This window comes from Chelmon rostratus, chromosome 20 (genome assembly GCF_017976325.1).
Source record: "Chelmon rostratus isolate fCheRos1 chromosome 20, fCheRos1.pri, whole genome shotgun sequence".
NCBI lineage: Eukaryota > Metazoa > Chordata > Actinopteri > Chaetodontiformes > Chaetodontidae > Chelmon > Chelmon rostratus.
Window position 1 is genome coordinate 8,725,729 of NC_055677.1, and position 25,488 is coordinate 8,751,216.

The following is a 25,488-nucleotide window of genomic DNA, read 5'->3' on the forward strand; positions in this document are numbered from 1 at the left end:
TAGCTACAAAAACATGATTCATATTGCTATTTAGAAACTATAATAGCTGCACTGATGCATTGGTATAACGAAGGGAATACGCGCGTAATATTTGTTTAAAGGCTATGAGACGACCACATAAGCAAGGCCTAGCTTAGCATTTTAGTCCAGTGGCGTGTTAGGAGAGAAAACCGCTGCCCCCTCTCAGTCGCTTATAACAACATGTCCCTGTCGGTTTTTTTTATTTTTTTATTTTTAATAAAACGTATCAAAATCATCTTCATCGTCTGCCCAATTAGGTCTGCAACTGCCACTCCAGCGACACCTCCCTCTGTCCTGCGTCTCCGTCAAACACAACCAAGGAAACCCAACAAAGCGTGGAAATAAAACTCGTGTTAGCATTTATTTAAATTCACAGTAGCCTGGATGCAGCAGAAAAATATTCTTTGGACTTCAGTGTGTTCACTTCACTGACAGATGGAAACGTCAAGTGCCAGTTAGTTTAAATGTGAAATGGTGACAATCATGGATAGCCTATATAAAAAAGAAGAGTGTGAGCATTTGAAGCTACCTCCTGGGGGGGGTGGGGCTTGGGGGCTTGGGGCGACAAACAATGAAAACATACCTTTATACAACATCTTTTATAGACGTGATATTGCAGAAATATCTCTATTTTTTTTAAACAATTTATGCTGGTATACTCTACACACTGGCCCTTTATTTGATGAAATTATTGCATTGTAGGCTTGACAAAACCTCCCATATAACGAAAAATCACTATAATATTCCCATAGGAACCTATAGAGACTTATGGTGTCATTAAATATTCCTGTAGGGACTCTCTGCAGTCCACTGACCTTGTTCCTTTGTAGTGTTTTATTTATTTATTTTTTTAAATTTCCTGTGTGTGCTGGACCCATGGTATATCTGTAGTGGGTATAGTGATAGTAATAGAACTTTATGGTATTTTTAATCTGCTGTGGTATCGTTAAATATTCCTGTAGGTAGAGTTTTGCAGTGATATCTATCTGTAAAAATCTATCATAGGATTACTATAGGGTCTTTTTCGTCAGGAGGCTGCTTGACTTCTCTGGAAATCAGTCGCTGTCTGATTTTTCGTCTTTCGACGTGACGGTGGCGTGATTGTACAGTCCCTGTGCCATCAGGTGCAAGGCCAGAGAGTTCTTAGCGCCGCTGGCCTTCTTGATTTTGGCCCTCTTGTTCTGGAACCAGATCTTGATCTGGGACTCGTTCAGGCCCAGCTCCTGCGCCAGGTTCTGCCGCCTCTGCTCGGTCAGATACCGATTTGTCTGAAACTCCGATTTTAGTCTTTGCAGCTGCTCTGCTGTGAAGGCCGTCCGTGGTCGCTTGTCCTCTTTGCTGGTCGTTTTCTTCTTTGGTTTGCGAGATCTTGGCCCTGCGGTGTGGGTGATGTGCGGGGTGGGATGGTGGGGACACAGAGACACGGTTTGTCAGTATCAAAACATGGTCAGGAATATGGCGATAATCAGAAAAAAACGGCTTTATAAGCAACTTAAACATAAAAAAATATATTAATTTCTAGGTTTTCTCATTAAAATGCGCATCCCACGTTTAACTAGCACACTATTCTACTAGTTTACATGTAGGGTCGAGCCTGCAAATGTACCTAAAACATGTGCGTAAAGTTTATTTTAGCAGAAAATGTACATTTTTAAACTTATTTCAGTCTCCGCAATGGAGAAATAAGTCAACAAATTGCTGCTCAGACATCTGTTGTCATTAGGTTATTGTGTCTTTAGGAGCTTTTCCTATTTTAAAAAATCAGCAAAATAGTTAAGGAAGAGGAGGAATGATTGTAAAATGTTGACACGTCCACTGAAGAAAACACCCGAGAAGCAAAACCTCCCCTCCCTCCCTGTTTCTATCCTTCTTCCTCGTTTACACACACATATACGTACACACACACACACACACACACACACACACACACACACAGGCAGGCAGTCTGTAGTAATAAGGAATTATGAATCAATAGGACAACACTGGAAAAAACATCGCTGACGCGTCTCGGCCACCGTTTTGCAGGTGAGCTGAAATGCAGGACTCATTTCAGTGCAGCTACTTTGCATTTTTTTTGGTTTTTGTGCGCCACTTGAAAAGCTCCTCAATGGGCAAACGTGAAGAGAATCCGAGCAGCGCACACTGGATGCACATTCGTTTTCCATCTGGACGGAGGCCTATTTGGTGAAGCTTTGGACCGAATGTTTGGTTCCTTCCTCCGAACAGCGTGCAAAGCATTGATGAAACGACAAAACACAGGCCGAACCTCTATACTGATGAATCAGCTCGTGTGTGTGTGTGTGTGTATATCAAAACTGTGCAGCTCTACAACTCGTAGTAGTCGCCTACGCCACTCCATACAGCGTTACATAATGCATGAGAACAAGCTGTACTCCACTTTTGATAGACACTAAGAAAAATACACTACATATGAACCTTACTGCAGGCTCAGAAGTTGCAGCTTGTGCTTTGTTTTAAATAAAGATTAGAAATAATCCAGAAAACCGGCCAGCACGTATACTGGCTATGGGAGAGTCCATTGTGAGAACAGATGCATATTTAATCCATCCCAAACACAACTCGCCTAACGCATCTAAGGAGCAGAAAGAGCCACGACAAGAGCACCAGATATTATTTTACAGTCCTGCAGATGCTCTAAGACGTGCAGCCTGTCAGCGCGCTTCTGTTCAGTATATGTTGGACGCCACTATTATCATATTCATAACCGAGCAAATTTGCAAGGAGGCTGCCTGAACAGAAACATTTTAGTGAGGAAAAAAATCCGTGCGTAATAGCGCAAAAAACCTGCCTTTAAATCGATTGATTGGTGAGAAGTTAAAATATAAAGATTTAAGGAAAGTTTACAGGTTTTAAAGATTTATTTGTCTTTGTCGCTTGCGTTTTAAAATGGGCCTGCTGTCGCCCGAAAGCCATTTTTATAATATATTTGCTTTTTTATGGCGCATTTTTTGCTACACTCTGCAAGGACGTGTCGTTCGTGTAGTCTATGAAGGGATTCGTGTTTTGCGGTGAAGACTGTTTCTGAAAATTCGGCGTGGATTTATATTTGATAAATTGTCTGTTTGCGCTGCACAGCACGCTTCGCCCTGCTCTGCTCTGCTCGGGAGAAGTCGGTCAAGGCATCCGGGGTCAGTGTTACGGGGTATTTCAGGTTACCGAGAATACGGTATAGAGTAAAACGCATGCACGGTGCCACCAACCTGAAGAAGGCCTGTCCGAGTATCTGGTGCAGTAGACCCAGGCTGGCCACAGCATGGGCTGAGACATGGGTTGGTTTGAGCTGGCTTGGGAACTGTCTGAGTCTGAGCTTAGGCACTGGTCTCCGTTCTCCCCGCGGGGTTTCACGGGCTCCTCGGCGGCTATAGCGGGCTTCTTGGTCCCGGTAACCGTGTGCGGAGTGGAGGTCCCCTCCGCCGGCACCGTGCTCCCCACCGGCTCGGTCTGAGGGGCGGCGGGGCTGTTGTGGCTCTCCCGCGATGCCAAGCCACTCTCCTCGCGGTTTGCGCCCCCGTCCTTTTTCCGTCCGAAATCCGGCCGCAGGATGTTGTCGATGAAGAAATTGGTGACCCGGTGAGGGATCTGCAGGTTCCCCGGCGCCTGTAAGAGGGGAAGGATGGCTCTGTTTGATTCATCCGCCGACTCCTGCCGCTCCACCACGTCTCTGTTGCCGTGATCATTTTCTTCCATACTGATTCACTTTCCCCGCTTTACTCTCTTTAACCCCTTTATCGCTCTCTCTGCTGCGGTAAAATTGGCAAAGAACTTCGGGGAAATTAAATTGCAAAAAAAACAAAAAACAAAAAAAACCCTGCACGCGTAAAATAAATAAAAAAAATAAAACTCAAATTCTAGTGAGTGCCTTGGACACCATGCAAAGCCTTGCGGTAGTGTCCTCTGAGAAAAGCATACTTTTTTGACATATATCCCCTCAATCTCGGGTTACAATTGGTATCGTAGAGCTAAAACATGTGCCATTTGCGCACCATCCAATTTATTGTTATCCGATTTCAGTGTGCCCAGTTCTGCCTACGCCTAAACTAAACTAAGGGTAAATAAAGAGGCTCCTAAACTGATGCTCTAATACTCTCACTCTGGAGTTTTGTTCTTATTTTCAATACGAGCCCCCCGAGTGACGTTTTCCCACCGTCCTCCCAGACACGTGCCTTGGACCAATAGGGTGGCAGAAACCAAGCCACGTGACGCAGACTCCAGAGCAGTCCACAAACGCCCATCCTCGCCTTAGTAAAGGGAAAGAGTCCTGGACTGACGGAGGAGAAGCCTAATTTAAATCCAGTGCATGCTCCCAGATACTCCCAATAATTCATCTGTGTTTATGAACCTGCAACCTCATTTTTTGGAGTTTTAGTTCGCAAAGGAAAACACGACGCACTCCGCGTTGTTTGTGCTTATTAAAACAATGAGAGATTGAAGCGTCGCTTGTCAAAGTGGGCTGTGGGGACCCCCGGGGTTCCTTGCTCGCAGGGCAGGGAGGGATTCCCACTGAAATGAGGAATAATAGATTTTACTATCTGTTAATGCACTCCAACGTATATCAGTTGTAAAGAAGTTTCATTCTCGACACTTACAGTTTCCTTTAGTTCAGTGCAGTTTAATTTTCAAGCAATAACAACAGAAAATCTACTCAGATGAAGGCAAATGAGACACAATGCAATCAAAATAGAGTAAAAAGGCTCATTGTGGATGCATTTGGAGATCCGTGACATGGAAATCTGCGAGGCAACATGTGCTGAAATATTTTGTGAAAATACGCATTCAGACAAGAGTGAAAACACTATTATGTGTTGGAAATATCTCACAATATATCAGTATGCAGTGTTATTCTAACACCTATAAGGAGAATTAGACTCAGAGAAACTTAAAGCCAGTTTGTCCTGGACAAGGTTAAATGCGGGAAAGCAGAATTGCTGCATTTCTATATGCTGACCCGAGGGTGGGGTGACTGTATTTTCTTGAAAATTGAATTTAATGAAAACATTTATCTTTTTTTTAAACCCACAGCAACACGTTCTTCATGACATTGTACCACCCTGCTTTGCAGAATGGTCTAATGCTCCATAATTGGCACCAAAACGCATCAAAACTGAAACGTGACAGCCCGAGAGTCTTTCCCTGTCTGATTTCAAACGCGCAGGGATGTGTGTTAAGTGTTTTTGATGTTCTCATGTTCGCCTGTCGTGACGCTGCGGTCGACCAAGAACTGGGTCCATATCCCTTTAAAAGAAATCAGTGATGCAAACAAACTGTTTTGTGCACGGTGCTCAGGGTACCGAGTCGCGCCAAAGACAAAACTTTGAGTAACTTTGCTGACCAGCACTAAGTTTGTGTTCCTCCTCCCGGGACGCCAGCGGGCTGGCGGGGATGGCTCAGCCGGCTGCACTCTGGCGCTGGAACCGGGGCTGCGCGTAAAAAAAAGGGGGCATCGAGGAGGACCAGAGGAGCAGCAAGACTGAGCTAAAGTGAGGAGCCGTTGAACAATCCAGTTAGAAAGTCAGTCAGCTGCCTTCTTTTTATTATTACACGCATGCATTGTCTGTTGTTCTAGTTTTTTTGGGTGTGGGGGTAACTTCTATCCAAATGTTAAAATGAACGCAGGACGCGCACTTTGTTGTGATTTTTTGTGCAGCACAGGCCGGGCAGCCGTTCGGACATAAAGACATTCACATTTTTTGAGCTGTGGTGACTTTTGGCATGAAAAAGTATTGGCTGCTTTTTGGATGCAACAATGACCTGCTGCCCAGAACTGTTGTTTTAGTTTGTATTTGTGACGCGTTAAAGCCTGTAATTTAAGCTCGGGTCTATAAGGCAGGTATGTCCTGCACAAAAACATCCCATCTTTGACTTTTCGACTCGTTCAGCACGGGCTTTGTGCACATAGTAAAGCAATTCTAGTGAAATCGTATCGCCTAAAATATTTGTTTGTGCCTAAACGTGCATTTGCAGCTCATGTGCACACAGCTGATCTTTGAATAGTATTTTTCGACTAAAAGTGAACGCCAGCTGTCTGATATCGCTGCATTAAAAAACAATCTCCTGCCAAAATCTACCTGAACAATACCCCCTGCTCCTATCCTCCATGTCCACACCACAAAGGGCCCATCCGAGCTCTCACGTCGGGCTGCTGAAGTGAAAGTTGGGAGTGAAAGATGTAATTAGACAGGCCACTCTCATGCTGCGATTGTTTCTCACTTGTGAGGGGAAGCGCAGATTAATGTTGAGCGCTAAATAAGCAGCAGACAATGGAGGCACAGACAGGCCGCTACCGCCCGGGCTTGGCCTCTAACCTCACTGCAAAAACAGGGATGTCTGGAGGAAATGACACCATTTCAAGTCCTGAATTATAATCAGGGCCTGTGTGCAGTGCCAAAAATACGCATTTTAACACGCCAAACAGCCTGTTGTAAGCCCCAGAATCTTATTTTTCTTTCATAATTGACATACCTGGCACTTGTTCCGCTTGTTCCCGTTCTGAGGCGGCTTTTTAAAACAGAAAAAAATGAAGAGTGCTGATGGTAGCTGATCGGGAACAGCGATTTTTACGCACTGGACCTGAAATACGGTGAAACAGCGTGCGTGCAGAAGTCATCTCACTCCACTGCAGTTTTTTTTAACAAGAACACGAGCTTTTAATACTCAAAACTCGATTATATGTGTATTTTTGCAGCGTATACTTACAAGAACAAATTCAGTTTTGACTGGCCTTTATTGGTTTGTGGTGGCTCAAAAAATAACTAAATCTGTCTTGTTTTAGTAAAGAGTCAGTAGGCGCATCATCACCATCGCCATCGCTGTGTTTACTGACTTTACTGGCCGAAGATTTGTGCAGAAGTCAGACTTTCTGTTTTACTTTTCTGCTTGTGAATGAAACTGCATTGTTGGATTGTTGGACAGTTTGTCCCGGTTGATCAAGGGTTAAAATAGTGCTGTAGCATTCAGCTGATTTGCATATTGAGATATTGTGGTTATTTATTTTTCCTCCCACGTAAAGTCAGTCATTAATCGACTCATATGGAGCTATTAGTAAGTCTGTTTCTTTATGGTTATGTTTGGCTGTTTTTGGTGCCATGCTTGCTTTGTACTTGTATTGTCTTACTCTTTATCGATTAGATTGCTTTAGATAGTGAAGCCCTCCCACATTCTGTCTTTGGGATGTTTGTTGTTTATTAAATACTAGTTAATACAAAGGGGGAAAGGCAGTCTAAAAATGAAGCTTTTATGATGGTAGCTCACCCTTGAACACAATTGTTTGTTTTTTTTTGTCTGTATCTGGGCCTGGGCTGCCCACACGCGTTGAGAAATAGATGCATGACCCCCACAATAATATTTTCTTTTTCTTTTTCTTCTTCATCAAAATCAGCCTCTATTACTGCCTTTATAACGTGCATGCATGCGCTCACCAAGCAGGCCTCAGCCGCTCGTATTATAGGCGCGTGCAGTTTTTATCTAAGGTGACTTTACAACCTGTGCACGTGCGGCGTCTTCACATTTTGATCACTGTCCAGTCTTGCACATAGAGACAGGTCTGAATGATATATAACGATATAATATATGAATCTGCGACTCAGATATGTGCAGGAATCGAAGCGTGGTCTGCCATCCCTTCGCATGTTTGCACAGTTTTCATAATCAAGCGTTATTTGTTGCATAGCAGCCTGGCACGGAACGTCCAAACAGCCGCCAGCAGCCCTACGTCAAATCACTAGTCAATATTATGAAGTTTTGGAAAAATGTTTTCACCATTATTGGTGATGCGCGCACCTTGGCATTAAGGCGTCATTTTGACTATTTTACCAGTGTAGATTGAGAGTGCTGCCATATGGTTAAAGCATAGGCTGGTTGGAATGGTTGTTTTCCATGAATATATTCTGTTATCATTCAGGGAAGCAGGAAATATTGATTACCGCACGTCAGGTCTGTCAGGTTCCACTAAATAAGTGAATGCTTCTGTTTTTTTCCCCTCTTTTTACTCTATTATTTTTTTTCAAAAAGCAGAGGAGGGTCTCTTTTCGCTTTGCATGGAAGGGTTAACATCCTCTGTTTTTAGAAACATTCAAGGCTGCTAGCGCGCAGTTTGAGCTTCTGGTATATGCAGCCTATAAATCCAGCAACTGGGTCTATTTCATATTCACTTACAGCTCTGCCCCCCCCCCCCCCCCCCCCCCCCCCCCCCAACCCCCCCCACCCTCTTCCTCCTCACGCACACACACACATATACACACCCCTCCTACTACTACTACAATAAATCGCATGCATTGTGCGCATGTGCCCTGTCCTTGAGTTCCAATAACCTATTTTTTTTCCTCTCTGTATTTTCCTTGGTAGGATTGTCTTACACGTCACCAGCGCTCAGTACTATGGAGTACTACAAAAGGTGACGCGCAGAAGGAGGATTTGTGAATGGACGCCGTGATGTGTGCCAGCTCACAGATCAGAGGGTGGTGGGACCTCTGCAGATGCACCCTGAGCCCCCTCCACCCCACCACGTACCCCAGCAACCCCTCCCCGGTCACCATCCCTCCCTCCACATGAATGGGGGTCTCTAAGATATCAGCTCTGTCACCGTGCAGGGGTCGGACCAAATCCTCCAGCTTCCTGTGCCTTTCAAAACCTGAAAGCACGTCTCTCCTATTTGATGATCCTGTATGATTTTTTTTGTTGCGCTTTTGTGGGCCTGGAAGCTCGCTGCCCTCCTGTTTTCCCCTCCCGGGTCAGCCAAAAGCATGGCGGCCGAATTAGAAAAGATTAGAAACGGGCCTAATTGCGTCTGGTCTACACTGCAAAAAGTCAATCAGTTTGGAAATAAAACGTAGCTCAAGGAAATATGCGGGTTCGATAAGGGAGTTCCGCCTCGTTCCAATGCCCCATTGTTTTCCAGGAATTTTCCAGAAAGTGCGTTGTTTTGAAAATGGGAGCATGGGCAGATCGCAGGGAACATGTGGGAAAAAAGTGAATTTGGATGACAAACAAATGCAATTTTTGTCGCAATAGTACATTTTTACCACTTGCGCAAAGACACTGCACCTTCGTAACGCAGACTGCTCGATCCTCTCCCTGGTTCACAGGCTGCAATTGCTTCATTTTACAGGCAAAAGCTTGCTGAAATACTGAAGCCTGCATGTAGAGTTTATTTGGGTTAACACCTGATCTGTTAGTCGTTCTTCTAAAAGTCACGACGTGATTTAAAACTTAAGTTTGGATTTTTGTTTTTAGGGAAAACGTCCAGTAACATGCTGCCTCTCAAAAGTCGGTTTGTCTAATTAATTTATGCTTGTTTCTATTGGTGATTCGCCCTCCAGATAACACCCTTTACTCCACTATTTATTCATCATACATCACTGTATGTAGATGATGTCTATATAATTTTTCCCGTGGTGTGAATGTGTTTACAGAGAAATCCTCTGGAGTCGACACGCAGCGGACTTTGGGGCTGCTGAATCTTCTGGTTTCAGCCCTTTATAGGTTTTAATAACTCTTAATCCGTCTGATCGCTCTGGCGTAGATAAGTCTCATTTGAATTGGGATTGTTCTTAAGGAGCGGCTCGCATTTCTCCGCAGAAGTCTCAAACAGAGCTTAGCACAAACAACCGCACCACCCTGAGCGCAATTAAGGCCTCAGCTAAATTAGATGAAGGCTAATTGAATGCAGCTGAGTTCCCATCAGCAAACTCTTGAACGCCTCACTAATAAGAGAAAAACGTTCAGTGGAAAGTTACTTTTTCCCACCACGTTTTAAAGGAGTGAGTATTTGTGAAAATGCCCCACCTCCCAAAAAAAAAGGCGAATTTTCCTCCAAACAAAGCAGCCGCACCCCGGTCTGAATTTACATCCTGTTTGAAAAGAAAAAAATACATTAAGAAATAGACTGCAAGTGACAAAAAGTTTCTTTAGCGATGGTTAATTGAGTTGTGTTAGATGGTGCCTCGGAAACTGGCGTTCTGGACTAATATAAAACTGAAAATTATTATTTATACTGTGGAAAGTTTTGTAAATTTAACATTGATTTGAGGTTTGGCCCAAGCGTCGCGGTGGAGGATTTAGTTGACAAAGTCAGTGATCCCAAATCCGATTATTACGAGCCCAAGATGGTCTCAGTGAGAGTAACGTAAAACTAGATGAGCATGAGGAGTCAGTTTGTTCAATTTCTCAGTCTTGTATTGCGAAATGAGGAAGCTTGATGAGGGGTTTAGAAATAAGACCAAAAATACTATATAAGATGCTCAAACAGGAATTTAAGTTGCACCAGTAAACACAAAAGAGCAGGTGAAAAGAGAATGAAACTAACATGGCAGCTCTCTACACCATTAAATTGAAAATCAACGTCTACCTGATTTATTTTATTTTGAAATTATTTAAAAGCAGAGTAGAAAGGTGTTTTTAAGCAGCCTGTCTTAAATTGTTACTTTAAGACCCAACGAGAAAGAAAATAAAAGATAAAAAAATAGCTCAAAGCCTGACAGTATGTCGTCTCCAGTTTCTTCTTTTTCACTTTAAAACTAGTTTCTCACTATTATTTTCAAAATAAACGCGTAAAAGTCGTGCGTGTGTTTTATTTTCTTCAATTTCCCCACAAGCGCTGTTAAAGCGTCAAAGTTCCCCCGCGTGCGTCAGGTGCATCACTGCTCTTTTTACCGGGACGTCCTGCTCGTGACGCGAACAATCAACAACACTCTGAAAACATTTCCGTCCGTTTATAGGTCTAAATCCTCAGGCATACAGAGCAAATATGTTACCATGCAACATGGGGTTTTGGGGGGTTGAGGGGGCATCTATGAGTGAAAATGTGCCGCTGAACACACCTCAAAGAAAAGCCATCGTAACTCAGTCTACCTGACGGCCCGACTCACTCCCTCTTTCAGCTCGGTGGCCCCTGAAGTTTTTGCTCCTCGGTGCTCCTGTGCGGGGGTACCCAGGATGCTTCACGGGCTTTGGATCGTCCAGATTCCTCGTGCACCTGTTCCGAGCTCTTGCGTTTATGAGGAGGGAGGAACAAGTGTCGGGGGAGACAGGTGGAAAGCACTTGCTGCAGAGTAAACTCTTATTTCCAGGCAACAGTGAGCAGGTTAGAGCATGCGGGTAAAACATGTGGCGAACAGTCACCAAAACGCGTGATATTTAGTCTTTAATTTGTGTTCCCATGCAAATATCTTGCAGATCTGATGCAGAAGAACTGTTTGCAATCACTACATCTCTGCACGGTGCATTTTTCCTCAAATGCATGTCATAGGGCTAAATAAAAATGTCCAAATGTGTATGTAAGTAATGTAAGTCTTGCAGCCTTATAACTTATAGCCTGTCCGAATCTTTTCGTGTGAGCCACATCTGATCATACAGCTTCGAAACGTTGCGCATTTAATGAAAGGTCAGAAAATGCAGCATGCCATCCAGCTTTTTCCTCCCGTTTATTTCTGTTTCATTCTAAATGGGAGCAACAATCTCTGTTATGTCTCTGGGTCCAGCTTGCAACTTTAATTATAGTGGAAAGAGGTCAGTCATAATCGGTTATTCGACCCCTCTCCCTGTGTGGCATCGCGCCCTGCGCCGTTTAACTCGCCAAAATAGTGCTGGACTCCCCTGAAAGCGCCATGTGCGACGCAGTCCCTTTCACCCCCTTGTGCACCTGAGTTGTTTTTACCCCCCAGTCGCGGGTATGTTGTGAATTTGTCACTTATCAGGGGGCGCGCTGTCAAAGGCCATTTTAGGCGCAATAACTTTCCCAGATGGATTTAGCCTGCCAACTTTGTGCATCTCTCAGCAGCGAGATGAATAGGCTGCATGCCTGTTGCTTCCCAGAAATGCCTCTTACGCCTACTAATGAAGACTAATTAAAACATGACAAACATCGACCTTTAGTGCATCCTAAACAGGGCTGCGAGCATGATTTGGATTATGCAAATGAAGCATTCTTTGACAATATTCAAGCAGGTGACATAGGGCATATTTCTTGGACGTGGGTGCCCAAGAAGGGCTTATTTTGTTTAAATTTGGTGCAGATGTGTGTGATTCCTGCCACACAACAGGTGTCAGGGCTTTTGATTTTAAGTATGATGTTTTTTATATTTGATATTTTGATAAATATGTACACAATTAAAGCCCATACACAAGCATTACATTGAGCTAATCTCGTGTTCAGACTGCCAGAGCATCCCCTCATATCTAAATCTTTAATAATTTCCAGAAAACTAAGGATTGAGCTTGATTGACGAGTGGCGTACACACTATCTGTGAGTTTCCACAGCATGCAGACTTTTTTTTTGTTGTTGTCTGCCTCTCAGGATAGATCATGCAATGGAAATGCTCACCTTGATTTATTCCATTACCCTTTTATTCAGTTATTCTTATTACCCGGCTCGATTTACAGAGTCTGATCTGGGCTGTAAGATGCACTGGGTGTGTTTAATTTACACTGGGAAGGATTTGTTTGGTTGGCATGCATAATGTGCCATCACCTGAGGTTTATGCTGTCATTTCTGTTATTGTCCTGCGGAGGAAGGAGAGGAATCAACAGCTCACAAGGCTGAGCATGCTGACTGAACTGATAAATCCCAGTGAGACGTGAACTGTTGTTTACACTGTTAAAGATGATGCTGGATCTGTAGTCAGTTCCCTGTGTTTTTATGCAGGTGTTTTGCTTGTATTCCTTTGATTTTCCTGGGATTACACCCGATCACTGGAGGGTTGACCACAAAAAGAAGCTGGGATCGCAGCTTCTTAAATAAGTAAATGAAGAAAAGGTGTGAACTGATAATTTCACCCCAGACAGGGACACAGAGAGCAGGCAGAGAGCAGCCTGAGACTGCCATTTGAATGGGATCTGAGAGGTAATTTGAGCTAAAATGGAGTCCACTTCTGAGCCACTCACTCAGCCCCCCCATGGCATCCACTGTAATTCATTATTCCTGGCCGGCACTGAGAGAGGCAATGAGCGAGGGCAGAGGACAGGAGTGGACCCAGCTCTGGTGTAATGAAGACTCAGTAGACCTAAACGACCCACACACTCACACTCACACACACACACACTCACACACAGAATCTTTCATTACATATCGCAGAGAGCAGGACATTAATGCCACTGAAGACCTTTTGGCAGAGAAATAAGAGTGTGCAATGATTTTCTCCACACTAAATCCATTTCATTGACCTTTTCTATCATGCATGTGACTCTGCCTCACTGCAGTGTGAGATAAATATTCCAAGAATAATATCCCCGCCACTGTTTAATAAATTATCTTTTTGAATCTGAATTTTTGTGTTCATCAGTCGCTGCGAGAGGCTTTAAGGAAAATCTGTATTTTTTTAGCCTTTACTGATTACCGATTTTGTGAAGTTTCCCTCTTTCTATGCAACATTTGCAGACTTGAGCGGGAATTTCTAGAGCGCATTATCGCAGATGAATAAATGCACTCCATCTCTCTGCGTTCTGTCTGAAGTCTTGGGAGATTTATGTTCCCCAAATTTAGTCCTCATAAAAGTAGCTGGATGATTATGTTAAACCTTTTTGCATTGTGAGATCAGGGCCTGCAAGAAACTGCTGTCCCCCGTCCCTCCACCAGGGGTCCACAGATGTCATGGTAATAATGTCCAGACAAGCTGAGAGGATAAATACTGTCATCTGGTGGTAACAAAAGCAACCACTATTGAGTAGCCAGCACAATAATCTCATGTTATACCGAATGGTTTACCTCTCCAGAATATGTGCCTCTTTATGTCTCACCATTCTCTCTGCTCTTCAACATGTCTTTGTGCCGCCTGCATTCCTTAAAAAGCTGTTTAGGTTCATTTCCAGGAGGAGCGAACACTTGTCAAGATGTGTGTAAAAGCAGCGGAGAGACTTTTAAATGTGCGTGACAGGCAGATGAGGAGTTTACAACAGAGGGAGTCTGAGTGAGAGACTGCTGAGGGGCCCCAAGGTGAGTGCAAATGTCTGTAGAAAAGTTTGAAAAAGTCATTTAAAGTGGATCATGGCTCATATGGATGCATGTTAGCTAGACTTAAAGGTGTTGATGGAATGGAATTTGAAACTATTAATATGAATGAACATGGCTGAATGTGTATGTCTGTTTTTGTGTTACAATCTTTCCTTCTTCCTATGAAATCTTAAGACTTTTATTCATTAGTTTACTTAGTTGCAGCCACGATAACAGCTTCATACGTCTGATTTTGCAGTGAGGAGCTGTGTCAAGATGTAAATGTGCTTGAAACTGTAAAGAAAATGTAATAAAACATTTGAATTACAGAAAAAGTACTTTGGTCTCTTCTTCACTATGCAAATTCATAATTTCATGTCTTTGTGTGGCCTTAGCGTACAGTAAGTCAAATGATCCGGCTGTTTTTGAGATATCGCCACATCAAGACAAGTCTCAAAACATAATCCGTTGGAAAAAGCTGCATTAATCCACCAAAAAAAAACGTTTTCCCACTTATTTAAAAAAGACATGATTTTAAGATTGCCCTCAAGTAACACATGTACACTTTTCTGTATCAACCTGTTCCATCCCTTCATTAAAGCACTATTGCTTTCAAACCCAGGACTTAGAAATATTCTAGATGTCTTGTGCTTCATTTTGTACACATTTCCCCAAAATGTATCCTGACATATTTGGTGTCTTTGGGAACTTTGGGATCTCGACAAGTTTTTAAAATAAACTGCTGAGGATTTGAACAATGTCTGGCTGCACAGCATGTGTTTGTGCTGACTGAGCCCCTGGTGGGCCTCTGCGTGTTATCTTTAAGTGACTTTCATAGAGGGTAAGTGCTGTGTAGCCTGTTATAATTTAAGAGTTGCTAACATCATTGTCTTCATGTTTAGTGGCAGTTGACCCGCTGCAGCAAATTAGAGGCTCAATAACAGACGTAATCAAAACACAAAGGTGCTGCGAGGAGATGAAATTGAAGAGTAGGGCCTATAGATGGCTCAGATCAATAGATCAGATGGGCCAAGGCCTGTCTTCTCGCCTTGAAGGAAGGACGGGGAGGGCGAGAGGAAGGGAGAGAAAGAGAGGGGGTTCTTTTGGCAATAAGGAGGCGATCTAATGGAGTCTTTCAGTTTGCTGTGGCTGGAAATGAAAGGAGGTTGAAGCCCGGCCAATTATTCTGCCTGAGAAGAGGAGGAGACTGAAAGAGGATGGAGAAAGAAGAAGAAGTGGCGTGTGGCGCTAGATCGTTGGCCTGTCAGATAGATAGATAGATAGATAAATAGATAGATAGATAGAAAGATAGATAGATAGATAGATAGATAGATAGATAGAGACCAGATACATAAATGTATAGAGAGGCTCCCAGAACGAGGGGTTCATTCAGAATAACCCACAGATATTGGCCCCACTCCCAGAAATTTCCCCCAGTGCAAAAGGTTAACTGTCAGTCCCCCGCTAGGTATAAATAGAAGTCTGCCCTCCAGAAAGGCATGTTCAGAGAGAGGGGGTAGACAGAGGAGGGGGAGGAGGGCAGTTCCTCATGATCCCAATGACACAGAGGGGGTGGAGGGGTAGTTTCAGGGGTTTTGGGGGGTGGGTTGGGATGGGTCTTGCAGAGGAGGGGAGAGGAAAGAGCGAGAGGGAAGATGCAGCCGAAGACATTATAATGGCTCTGGAGACTGACAGAGACCCCGGACAAAAGAGTGTCCTCATCTATTCAACTTGGCTGTGACAGCAGACACAACAAAATGCCATCGTCAGCACCCCAGAAAGCTCCAGTGCAATTGAGCTGGGGCTGCATTTAACCCCCCCCCCAAAAAAAAAAAAAAAAAATCAGAGGGCTATTGTTTTATGGAAGCTGTTGAGACGTGTAATTAGGATGGTGTCTGGTATCAGAGGCAGAATGAGTGAAGAGAGTGTTAAGTTTCTGCTTTTCTTTCTGATTATAATAGAATCAGTATGTGAGCACCATACACATGATTCTTTACATATCTATCTCCTATAATAGACTCCTTTTAAACCCCTTAATCCAGGCCCCACATACCAGTCACGACTAAAGAGGTATCCTTGGTCAGGTGTTTTTATTTTTCACTTAAATCCATGGTAGCAAAAACGATACACAGCTGAAATATCAGACACACACAGAAACTCTGAAACATCGAAACAGAAGGTGCTTCACCACCTCAAAAAAATAAAGCTTCCTCTTCAGTTTAGCACACCTGAATGTCAGCAGATCCAACCTGAAGTGATCTGCCACAAGAAAGTATTTAAAAAAATAAATCAGGTTTCCTTCGATAATGCTACTAAATGAGATTTTTTACAACGGTTTGACACAATATATTTTTTATGTTGTCTCTCTGGTGAGAGTCATTGGTGTTGACTCTAAAAGGCATGTAATCTCTGACAAAAAAAAAATCTTGTTCACAAAAAAAACAAAGATGTTATTGCTTTTTTGAAGTATCCACACTGCATATACTTACAAGTTATACTTTTTTTAGCCACTGTCAGAAATAATAATAAATAAGGAAGAATAATCGGCTCATGTATACTCTGATTGCACTTAATCCTCTAGACCCCCAAACACTAACTAACATACTGTAGGTCTAGTATGGTAATAATACCTGTCTGATTACATAGGCAAGCCATTATACATACAAGCAATAATGTCATTATGTTTGTACAAATGATAAAACTAAACTGTTATAGTGACAAAAGCACTACATTCTATAATACACAGGCAATCACAGATTGCAAATCTTAAGTAATAATGTCCTGCCCTCTCCTTCAACCGCTGTATGTTCCCAAACAGTTAGCATTAGCTTGAAAATACAACTGGAAGTGGGAAATGTGTACGATCGCACTGTAAAATGTTTGATGGGAAACACAGGTAAAGGAATACATAAAGGAAAAATCATCGGTGGAAAGTGTCAGAAACTGGTTTGACATGAACCACAAATGCTGGCAAAAGTTGTTGTAGTCAACTCTGGGTACATTCTTTCAAAACAGGGACCACCATGGTGGCTTTCATCACTCTGCTGATTAAAAAAAAAAAAGTGCACATCTTTCAGTCCAGGCTAATGCTTTGACGTCTTACTTCTCGTCCTCTTTGCAAAACAATGCTTTGTTTGTCCGAAACGGACAAAACAACACACTGAAGGTCTCTGCGTAGTTTTCCAACAAGTAGGCTACAATGTGATTTTGTGCTAGCAGAAAGCTGCGAATATGATACCATCCACAGGTAAATATGACTAATTCCCACTGAGGAACCTAAATAATTTGCATTTTCTGCTCCAAATTTCTGAACACTGAAGTAAATCAGCATATTTAGAAGTGAACATCAGCCAGTACAAATTGGTAGTTGGCACTTCTGTACATATTTCCTGTCTCTCTTCATTCCATCCACTATCCTCTGGAATATGTTTCACCGTCACTTTAGGGAAGTAGATCAACTTAAATGAGAAGATTGACACCACCTGTGTCTGTTTGGTAAATATGTAGCTAGCACCAGCAGCAGTTAGCTTAAGTTTGAAGTTTGAATACAACAAACAAGGTATAATGTATTGATTAGTGAGCTTTCGAAGCGCTTGTAGGCGGATTTGGTTGCCATCAGCACAGCCAGGCTAGCTGTTGCCCCTGTCTCAAGCCTTTGTGCTAAGCTAACCGGCTGCTGTCTTTAGCTATAAATTTACTGAATTTGATTTAATGACCTGTATTTGTTACAGTATGGGACTAGTGTCAACATCTATTTCACAGTCACTTTAAAGGAATAGTTCAACTTAAATTAGATGATCAATACTGCTCACCATGTCCATACGGTAAATATGTAGCTAGCAACTGTAGCCAATTAGCGCAGCAATTTAAGTTCAAATTAAATGAAGAAGGTATAAGATGCTAATTTGCGAGCTTCAGAGATGCAGATAGGTGGATCTTGTCTCCTTTAGCATAGCTGTTTCCCTGTTTCCAGTCTTTGTACTAAGCTAAGCTAACCAGCTGCTAGCTTTAGCTCTATATTTACCCTACAGGGATGAGAGTGGTGTCTAACTCTCAGCAAGGAAGCAATTTCCCAAATATTCCCCCAAATATCAAACTACTCCTTCCTGAATTTGAAGTCATTCAATATGAAATATTTGGTTCGGGGTCATTCAAAATAAATACTTCATTTGGTTTAACTGGGAACATACATCTCCCCTGTGCCTCAGTGATGCAGCTGTGGCCGCTGAATACATTTCTACGTAAGAGTGAAGACATTTTTTTGCCCACTCATACTACATTTCCCTTTTATGGTTATGTTAAATTCAGGCTTAAAAAAAAAAAAACAAAAAACATTATAGCAGCCCCCTCATGTCTTCTCTGCTAAGACCAGGTTACAGCCACGCTAAAGCACACACACGCACGCTTCCACTCCATAAACTGCTGAAAAATACGTACTTCCAGCGTGAAAATAAAACCAGTCAACAGTTCACTTCAAAACAACAAGAAAAAGGCAAACACCATCCTCCACTCTAGTGTGAAGGAAGCCTTAATGCTAATGGAGTACAACAGAGGTCGGAGGGAGAGGTCGTTTGGCCACATGGAGGTGTAGAGGACATGGCACGTTAGATGAGGGGCTTTTCTGACCCGCACTGTTACAAGAACAAAGGATGAAGCCAAAACAATGAGTCTTTTTTTTTCTCCTGTTATTCTTCTCGTCCTTCACGTAACTTGTCCATTTTTACATCGGCCATCCTTCGCCCGTCTTCCTGTGTTTCCGCCGTTCAGTCCATGTGGGGTTTCTCGACACCACCCTGAGGGGGAGACAGAGAAGAAGCCCGGTGTTAATAACAAATCAATCAATCAATGTGACGCAACAATTAGAAAAACAGTTGGAATATCTGTAGATGTAAAGTCCCACAGTAGCTTACAGAAGAACTAAAGAGTAGCTTCATTATTGTGTCCTGCTTGTGGCTAAAGTGAATCTTGTGTAAGCACTGAAGTAGATTTATGATCCTTGTAGAAAGAGAAGTCATGTAGAGACCTGTTAGTCATTGATCACTCAAACTATTGTTCTCACTTATAACGCCCTCAGGTGACTCATTTTCATGACACACATGATCACATTAGTTTCAGTTTCCTGTTGACTGCAAACTGTTGCCGCTTTAAGAACAAATCCAAGATTATGTTTAAAAGGTACAACGTGTTTTTTCTTGTCTAATTTTGTATAACATGAGCTGCCTGGGGGGTGGGGGGTTCTGTGTTTTGTATTGTTTGGGTTACAAAAAAAAGGAAACCCAATAAAATGTGTTTTTTTAAAAAAAGGTACAACGTGTAAGAACTGGACACCTTGGCCAACGAAAGTTGCTCTAAACAAACATATCCTCAGAGTAACCGCTAACTGCTGCTCACTACACTCTTTGCTGTAGCTATCACCGGCTGTTACTACTGTTGTTGTTTACATTGCGGACAATTGAACAGAGCTCAGCAACCCCTAAGACCAACAGCAAACATCTCCCAGCTGAAACTATGGGAGCTACGCTACCAGACTACCACCTCTTTAATTACAGGATGGGCTGGAACTAGCTGGTTAGCATGCTAACTTCAGTAGATATATCTGCGTCTCTGACATAACATCAGAACTTCTTCACATTCTGTTGGTAATGCTCCTTTTCACCATTTTAAACAAAACTTCTGGCCATATTTTACTCATTGTACATTTAAAGAAAGGAACTTTTTTTCTTTCAGTTCCTTTTTTTCCCCAAATGGAAACTGAACATTTGTACCATAAAGGAAGAAAGTACTGCTAGCTCAGCAGGAGGAAACTGCATACTGGTTTTCTTTTTTCTCATTTTAGCCATTGAAAAACATTTAAATATATTCAGCCATGTCGTCAGCAGTTTGTGTACTGAACTGTGCGATCTTTTTAGCGACACATCTGACTGTAACTTCAAAATAGCAAGTAAAATTATTAGCCATTCAGCTTTAAAGCAGATCTAATAAGTACAAGAGCATTTATTCTGCATGGTTAATGTGCTGAACAGATTGTTTCACTGTAACAATCTTTAATCCTTAATTTAAAAAAAAAGAAAAGAGTCTCATGTTCCTCCTGATCCTTCTCATAAATGACTCACTGGAGCGAAAGAGAGAAAAACAGAGAACAAAAACACGAGTGCAGACTTGTGCCAACATTCCTCAGGCCTCATCACAAACAAAAACAACAAGTAGCAAATGACCCTCTGGTCAGCCGAGTCCTGACTGGCTCTGTGTCTCGCCACGACTGTGAAAAACAACAGCCCTTAATCTGCTTTCACGCTTTCACTGAGTCAAACTGAGGGAGTGACGGGACTCTTACTTTACAGACAGAATGAGGTGAGGCTTCCGGGCACACGCTTAATGAAGACATCAAAGCTGACTTGATGGGATAATTATGAAGGAAGGGGGGCGTCCAGTGCACTTTGCACAACTACAAACCATCTGACAATGTTATTGGCTGTTGTGGTTCAGATGAAGAATTGCAAATAAAGCAAGTGTGGTGCAGAGGAGTCTTTTGAAGTCACCCTTTTCTGTTCCACACTTTAGACAGATGTTTGAAGGAAGATACTGATTAAATGCGAAGGGGATATTTTTAGCCAGTATGAAAGGCCAAAAAAGGTTAAAAACATCACATGGAATCACAGGTGTTTACCGCTAAATTATAATCTGGGCAAACTGTCACACTTTCCACTAAAAACTGCAGTACTGCAACAGGTTTTGGTAGCTCTTTAAAGGAGCAGTTCACCCAAAAGCTAAAAGAAAAGATGATGTTTTTAAATATTACACATACATAACTTCAAGCTAATAAACTTAATGAAATATCAAATAGAAATACATAAAAAACCTAGCAGACAGCAAGATGGATGCTAAACTTTGGGACCTAAAGTCTGATCGCTCTTTAAAACACACCGATTGTGCTGTATTGAGTTGTTTGGATTAATTCATTGACTGTGCTCCCATTTCCCATTGAGAGATTCAAAAGTCAGATGACATAAATGCTTAAATTTTCCCCCATAAACACACACTTTTTCTTAACTTGTCAGGTTTTTTTTGCAGGACCAACTATGTAACAGAGACACTTCGGGCCAATTTATCTCTGTTATAGATTGACAGAATCTTCATTTATAGGTCAATTATTCCATTAATGAAAGGTGAGGGTATATCCAATAAACCGCTATTTGAATTTTACTTAAAATAATGGAACTAGCTCTTATATATTATATTTTAAGCCTTAAATTACAGGATTACATATTATAAATGGTTGCAGACTTTACCATAGCAAGTTGCCGTCCGATGTTTCCCACGGTAACACCGCCTGAGAAGAATATGCACGGCAGCCAGGAGCGTACATACAAGAAGTCCGGAGACGTATACCTGAAAGACAGAAAACATCTTATTTGATCACTCTTCATAATGCAGAGCAGGTTTAGTGATGCTGTTCTGCGACTGATCCCGACCTCTGACCTCCCTGGAGGGGGTCAAATAAACAATGAGCCCTCCAAAGCTAAATAAGATGTAAGAGTAAAAAAGAGAGCAAGAAACACATCGACTCTAAAAGACAACCCCGAAGACAGATCTCTGAGAAAACATGAAAACTGTCATGTTTGAAAACATAATTACCTCCACTCATTTTTTCCCTCTCTGTTTCTACCTCGTAAAGTCAGCAGAAGCTGCAGCTGCCTTTTGAACTTCTTGCCGCGAACAACCGTCCCTTTTCTCAGCTGTGTAGTTTTGATGATGTGCCACTGAAGCCCGTAGGAGGGCCTGTTAATTAGGCTCCCAGAGACGAGGGGGCTTCTCAAAATACAACTCTGTACCTCAAGCATTATCTGTCACATCTTTTTTTGATGGAATCGTACTTCCAGGTATTTCATCGAATTCATTCAAACCAGGGCAAGGTTTAACTCTCACTGTCATACAATTAACAATAAAGCCAAAAAGCCTAGTTTTTATTGTAGATGTGATACGAAACCAGAAATTAATGATGGCAAAGCCCTACTGATTACTCCCCTTGTACTTGAATGTTGTTTTATTCCAGAGGATGAGAGTTAATGGCTAACTTACTGGTAGACTCCATTGTAGACCAGCAGCTGTGTGAACACAGTAGCCAGGAAGGCGGTGGTGATGCCCAAACCAAAGCCACTCCTGGACCGGTCGAATGTCCACCACAGGCCCAAGGACAGGGCTGCGAGCGTTAGGGAGAGCTGCACGTTGTTGTCGAAGTCTAGTTTCTGTGTTATGGGGCAGTTAGGGACAAAGTCAAACAGTATGATGCTAGCATGACACTAGGTCTTACTCAAATATTTGGATGACCCGCAAGCAGCAAGCTTCGTCACTTCTTATGGGCAAAACAGGACACCCTGTTTCATAAATGTGAAACAGTGCATTCTCCTCATATCATATTTTGACTGGCTTAACTTAAAAACAGCACTGAACAAAAAAAAAAAAAAAAAAAAAGTTTCTGAATCTACAAGGTGGGCCCTTTGTGAAAGGATACAGCACTGGCGTGGTTGATACCGACAAACACCGCGATGCACCTCATGACGCTGGCCCACTCCCTCTTGAACTTGTGCGGCTCTCCCAAATGACTGTCGAGGCAGGGGTACAGCAAGCCGACAACAGCTGTGAACAGGAACAAACAGACCCAGAATTACACAAGATAAGCAGAAATTTGTGTGAAACGCCAGCAGGCAAATCCTGTCATGGAGCTGCTGTGTGGGATTATTCTATTTGCTGAACATGCGCTTCTATAATTAGTGGCTCATTTAGCCACCTGCATACACTTAAAACCCCTCAAAAATGAATTCAGTTTTGTTTATGTGTAATTTTGCCTCTTAAACTTCTCTCTTATGTTCTGCTGTTTTTTGTAATGTTGAGCTCCTGGTTTTTTTTGTACGCTCTGCTCTTACTGCCAATTAAGCATTAAAAGCCCATGGTAATGTCTTCAAATTGTTTGTTTTGTGCGAGCATCACTCCAAAACCCAAACGATATTCAGTTCACATCACATAAGACAATGACAAGCAGGAAATCCTCACAACTAAATAACCAATTGGTTCTGCTTTGGAAATTATTTATCTACTACTTGTTAAATCATTTGTCAGGGAAAAAGAAAACAAAGAAGAAAAACAAAACATTTGCTGCTTTCAGCTTCAAAAATGAGAGAATTTGCCACCCTTACTTGCTTTATATCTTTATAAACTAAATATCTTTCAATGTTAGACTGTAGGTAGGACAATACAAACAATTTGTGGAGATCCTCTTGGACTATAGGGACAAGTGATAGACCTTTTTAATTACCCTCTAACATTTTACAGGCTAGACAATTAATTAGTTAATTGAACAAAAACTGATAGATCCCTTGAAAGAAAAATACTTGTTAGATGCAGCACACAGGAGATAGAAGCATACCAAAAGTTTCCCATTAACTCAGTCGTGAGTAATACAAGCACCTGGATTAAACAAGAAAGACTTTACAAGCTCCTACGTGACACTGGGAGACATTAACAGGAAATAGACTAATGTCAACAGATGGTTAAGACGTGTGGCTACTCCTCTACTTTCATTTGTTTTCTGCCCTGCAGCACATGGGAGGCGGAGCTGAGGATGTATGCTGTTATTTTTTTTTCTTTCCCCCGCTTCCTGGTTCCTGGCCTTATAGTACCTCCCACTTAGCTCACCAGTTATGACACGAGCCAATGAGCGCGCAGCTCACCTCGTGTCCGACTGTTGCGGCCAATCAGAGGTCGAGAATCGCTACCATCTGTACCGAGTCGATTCTCTTTTTTTTTTTTCATAACCGACTGCCAGACAAAACCATCAAGCCTAGTATAGCCTGAGAGAGGAAGGGTTGTATAATAGGTTACAAAAACAAAGCCGAATGATGATTCACTACCACCTGATCATACAGTAGCTGATAGCAGTGCCAGAACAGAAAAGTGTTGTTTTTTTGTCTTAAATAGTTTACACTTGTACTATTTTACAGTTCAGTTTGGTGTGTGAGGCGCATATGCTCACAGCACTAGTTTCCAGACTTTTAGCGACCATGAATGATTAGTAAATTGGACGTTTTCTTGCTATATTTTTGATTATCATTTAGCCTTTATATGGAAAAGTCTACTGTACTGCAACCCCTCCCCCCTCTGCATTCCTTTGTCCCAAACTTAGCCTCAAACTACTGATAACCGAGGTCAAATTGCTCTCCACAACTATTTATAACGCACTAATTGACCACATTGTTGTGTACTCACCGGCTCCTGTGCCGCAGCATGGTGGGATCCACCAGGCGGACGAGAACAAAGTTGTCATCACCTCCTCGGGAAACAGTGTGACATTTCTTTGTATCTGCAGCAAGTTGAGCACCAAGGCGAGGAACGCTCCGACGGTGAAGAGGACGAGACCCCGCCGGATCAGGTTGGCCGTCCGGACGTCGTGCAGGGAGCCGTATGCATTGCTGAGCACCGAGGTGATGATGGACATCATTTCTTCAGCTTTGGATGCAAACCACTTCGCTCCAGATGGATGCTTGGTCTCAACCCTTGGTGCACAGGAGCAGCTCCAGCAGTGGTCCTCTAGTCTGGGCATTTGGCACTTTTGGGCTGCAGGACAAGGGAAGTGGGGCGAAATCAGACGCACGTTTGTGACAAAATACACACACACAGAGGCACATTGCTGAGTGGCATTATAGTAACAAAAGACTGTGATCGTTACTCCTTACCTTGATCTCCAGACTTCTTCAGAGTCTGGTCCAAAGAGAAACCTCCAGTCCTGTTCATTCGCGCCTCCAAGTCCCAATCGGGATCGCTTCCTTGTTTTCCTGCTCGTTACAACAAGGGGGCTGCAATCGCGTTGTGTTGTTCACATCATCGTTAGCAGACAAGCACACACACAGAGGGGGCACAAAAAAACACAGTGCTGCTCCATTCCACAGCAGAGCGCTCATACCAGGGGCAAGAGCTTCCTCTGCAGAAAACAATCACAGCTGTGTCGGGTGAGAATCGGCAGCCAATCAGAGCGCGGCGGCTGATATGACGTGTCGCCACCCCACCGCCCCCTCGTCCGGAACAGACGCGCAAAGCAGGAGGCTGGAGAGCTGAAGTGAAAGTGGAAACAGAGAAGTACTTCAAATGGGAGCAAAACATATGAAGCTATAAAGAGCATTTGAAGGGCTTTAGCAAAGAGCAGGGATCCAGTATGGTGCAAGAATAAAATGGCAAGCAAGCATGGCGATGCAGTACTGCAAAATACAATGAAGTAGCCAAATAAGTCAGGATAAACAGTTCTGAAATTCACAGCTGCATTAGAGATACATTAAGGAAAGAAAGCATGTGTTTACCAGATTGAAAGCTGAACTGAAAAGCTGCTCCTCAACGTTCTAACTATTCCAGCAGGCTGCAGCTCCACAAACTAGTCCCAGTCTCCGGCACAGGTACCTTTATATAGGCAGCCTTTGGGAAACTGGATTAGTGGCACAACCTTTTTCTTATGTCAGTGAAAAAAAGAGTTTGTTGA

General features: G+C 42.7%; 2 protein-coding genes across 2 annotated transcripts; both read right to left on the minus strand.

Moving 5' to 3' along the window:
- Nucleotides 1–1,076: 1,076 nt before the first annotated feature.
- en2a (engrailed homeobox 2a) lies at nt 1,077–3,729 on the minus strand. The gene is made up of 2 exons (XM_041961813.1): nt 3,243–3,729; nt 1,077–1,396 (listed from the first exon to the last, which is right to left on the minus strand). The coding sequence occupies exons 1-2, from the start codon at nt 3,727–3,729 to the stop codon at nt 1,077–1,079; spliced, it is 807 nt and encodes a 268-aa protein (XP_041817747.1).
- A 12,310-nt stretch (nt 3,730–16,039) lies between these two features.
- Nucleotides 16,040–24,918, minus strand: insig1 (insulin induced gene 1). The gene is made up of 6 exons (XM_041961309.1): nt 24,695–24,918; nt 24,228–24,575; nt 22,477–22,601; nt 22,044–22,210; nt 21,254–21,353; nt 16,040–18,757 (listed from the first exon to the last, which is right to left on the minus strand). The coding sequence occupies exons 1-6, from the start codon at nt 24,750–24,752 to the stop codon at nt 18,728–18,730; spliced, it is 828 nt and encodes a 275-aa protein (XP_041817243.1). The 5' UTR covers nt 24,753–24,918; the 3' UTR covers nt 16,040–18,727.
- Nucleotides 24,919–25,488: the final 570 nt, after the last annotated feature.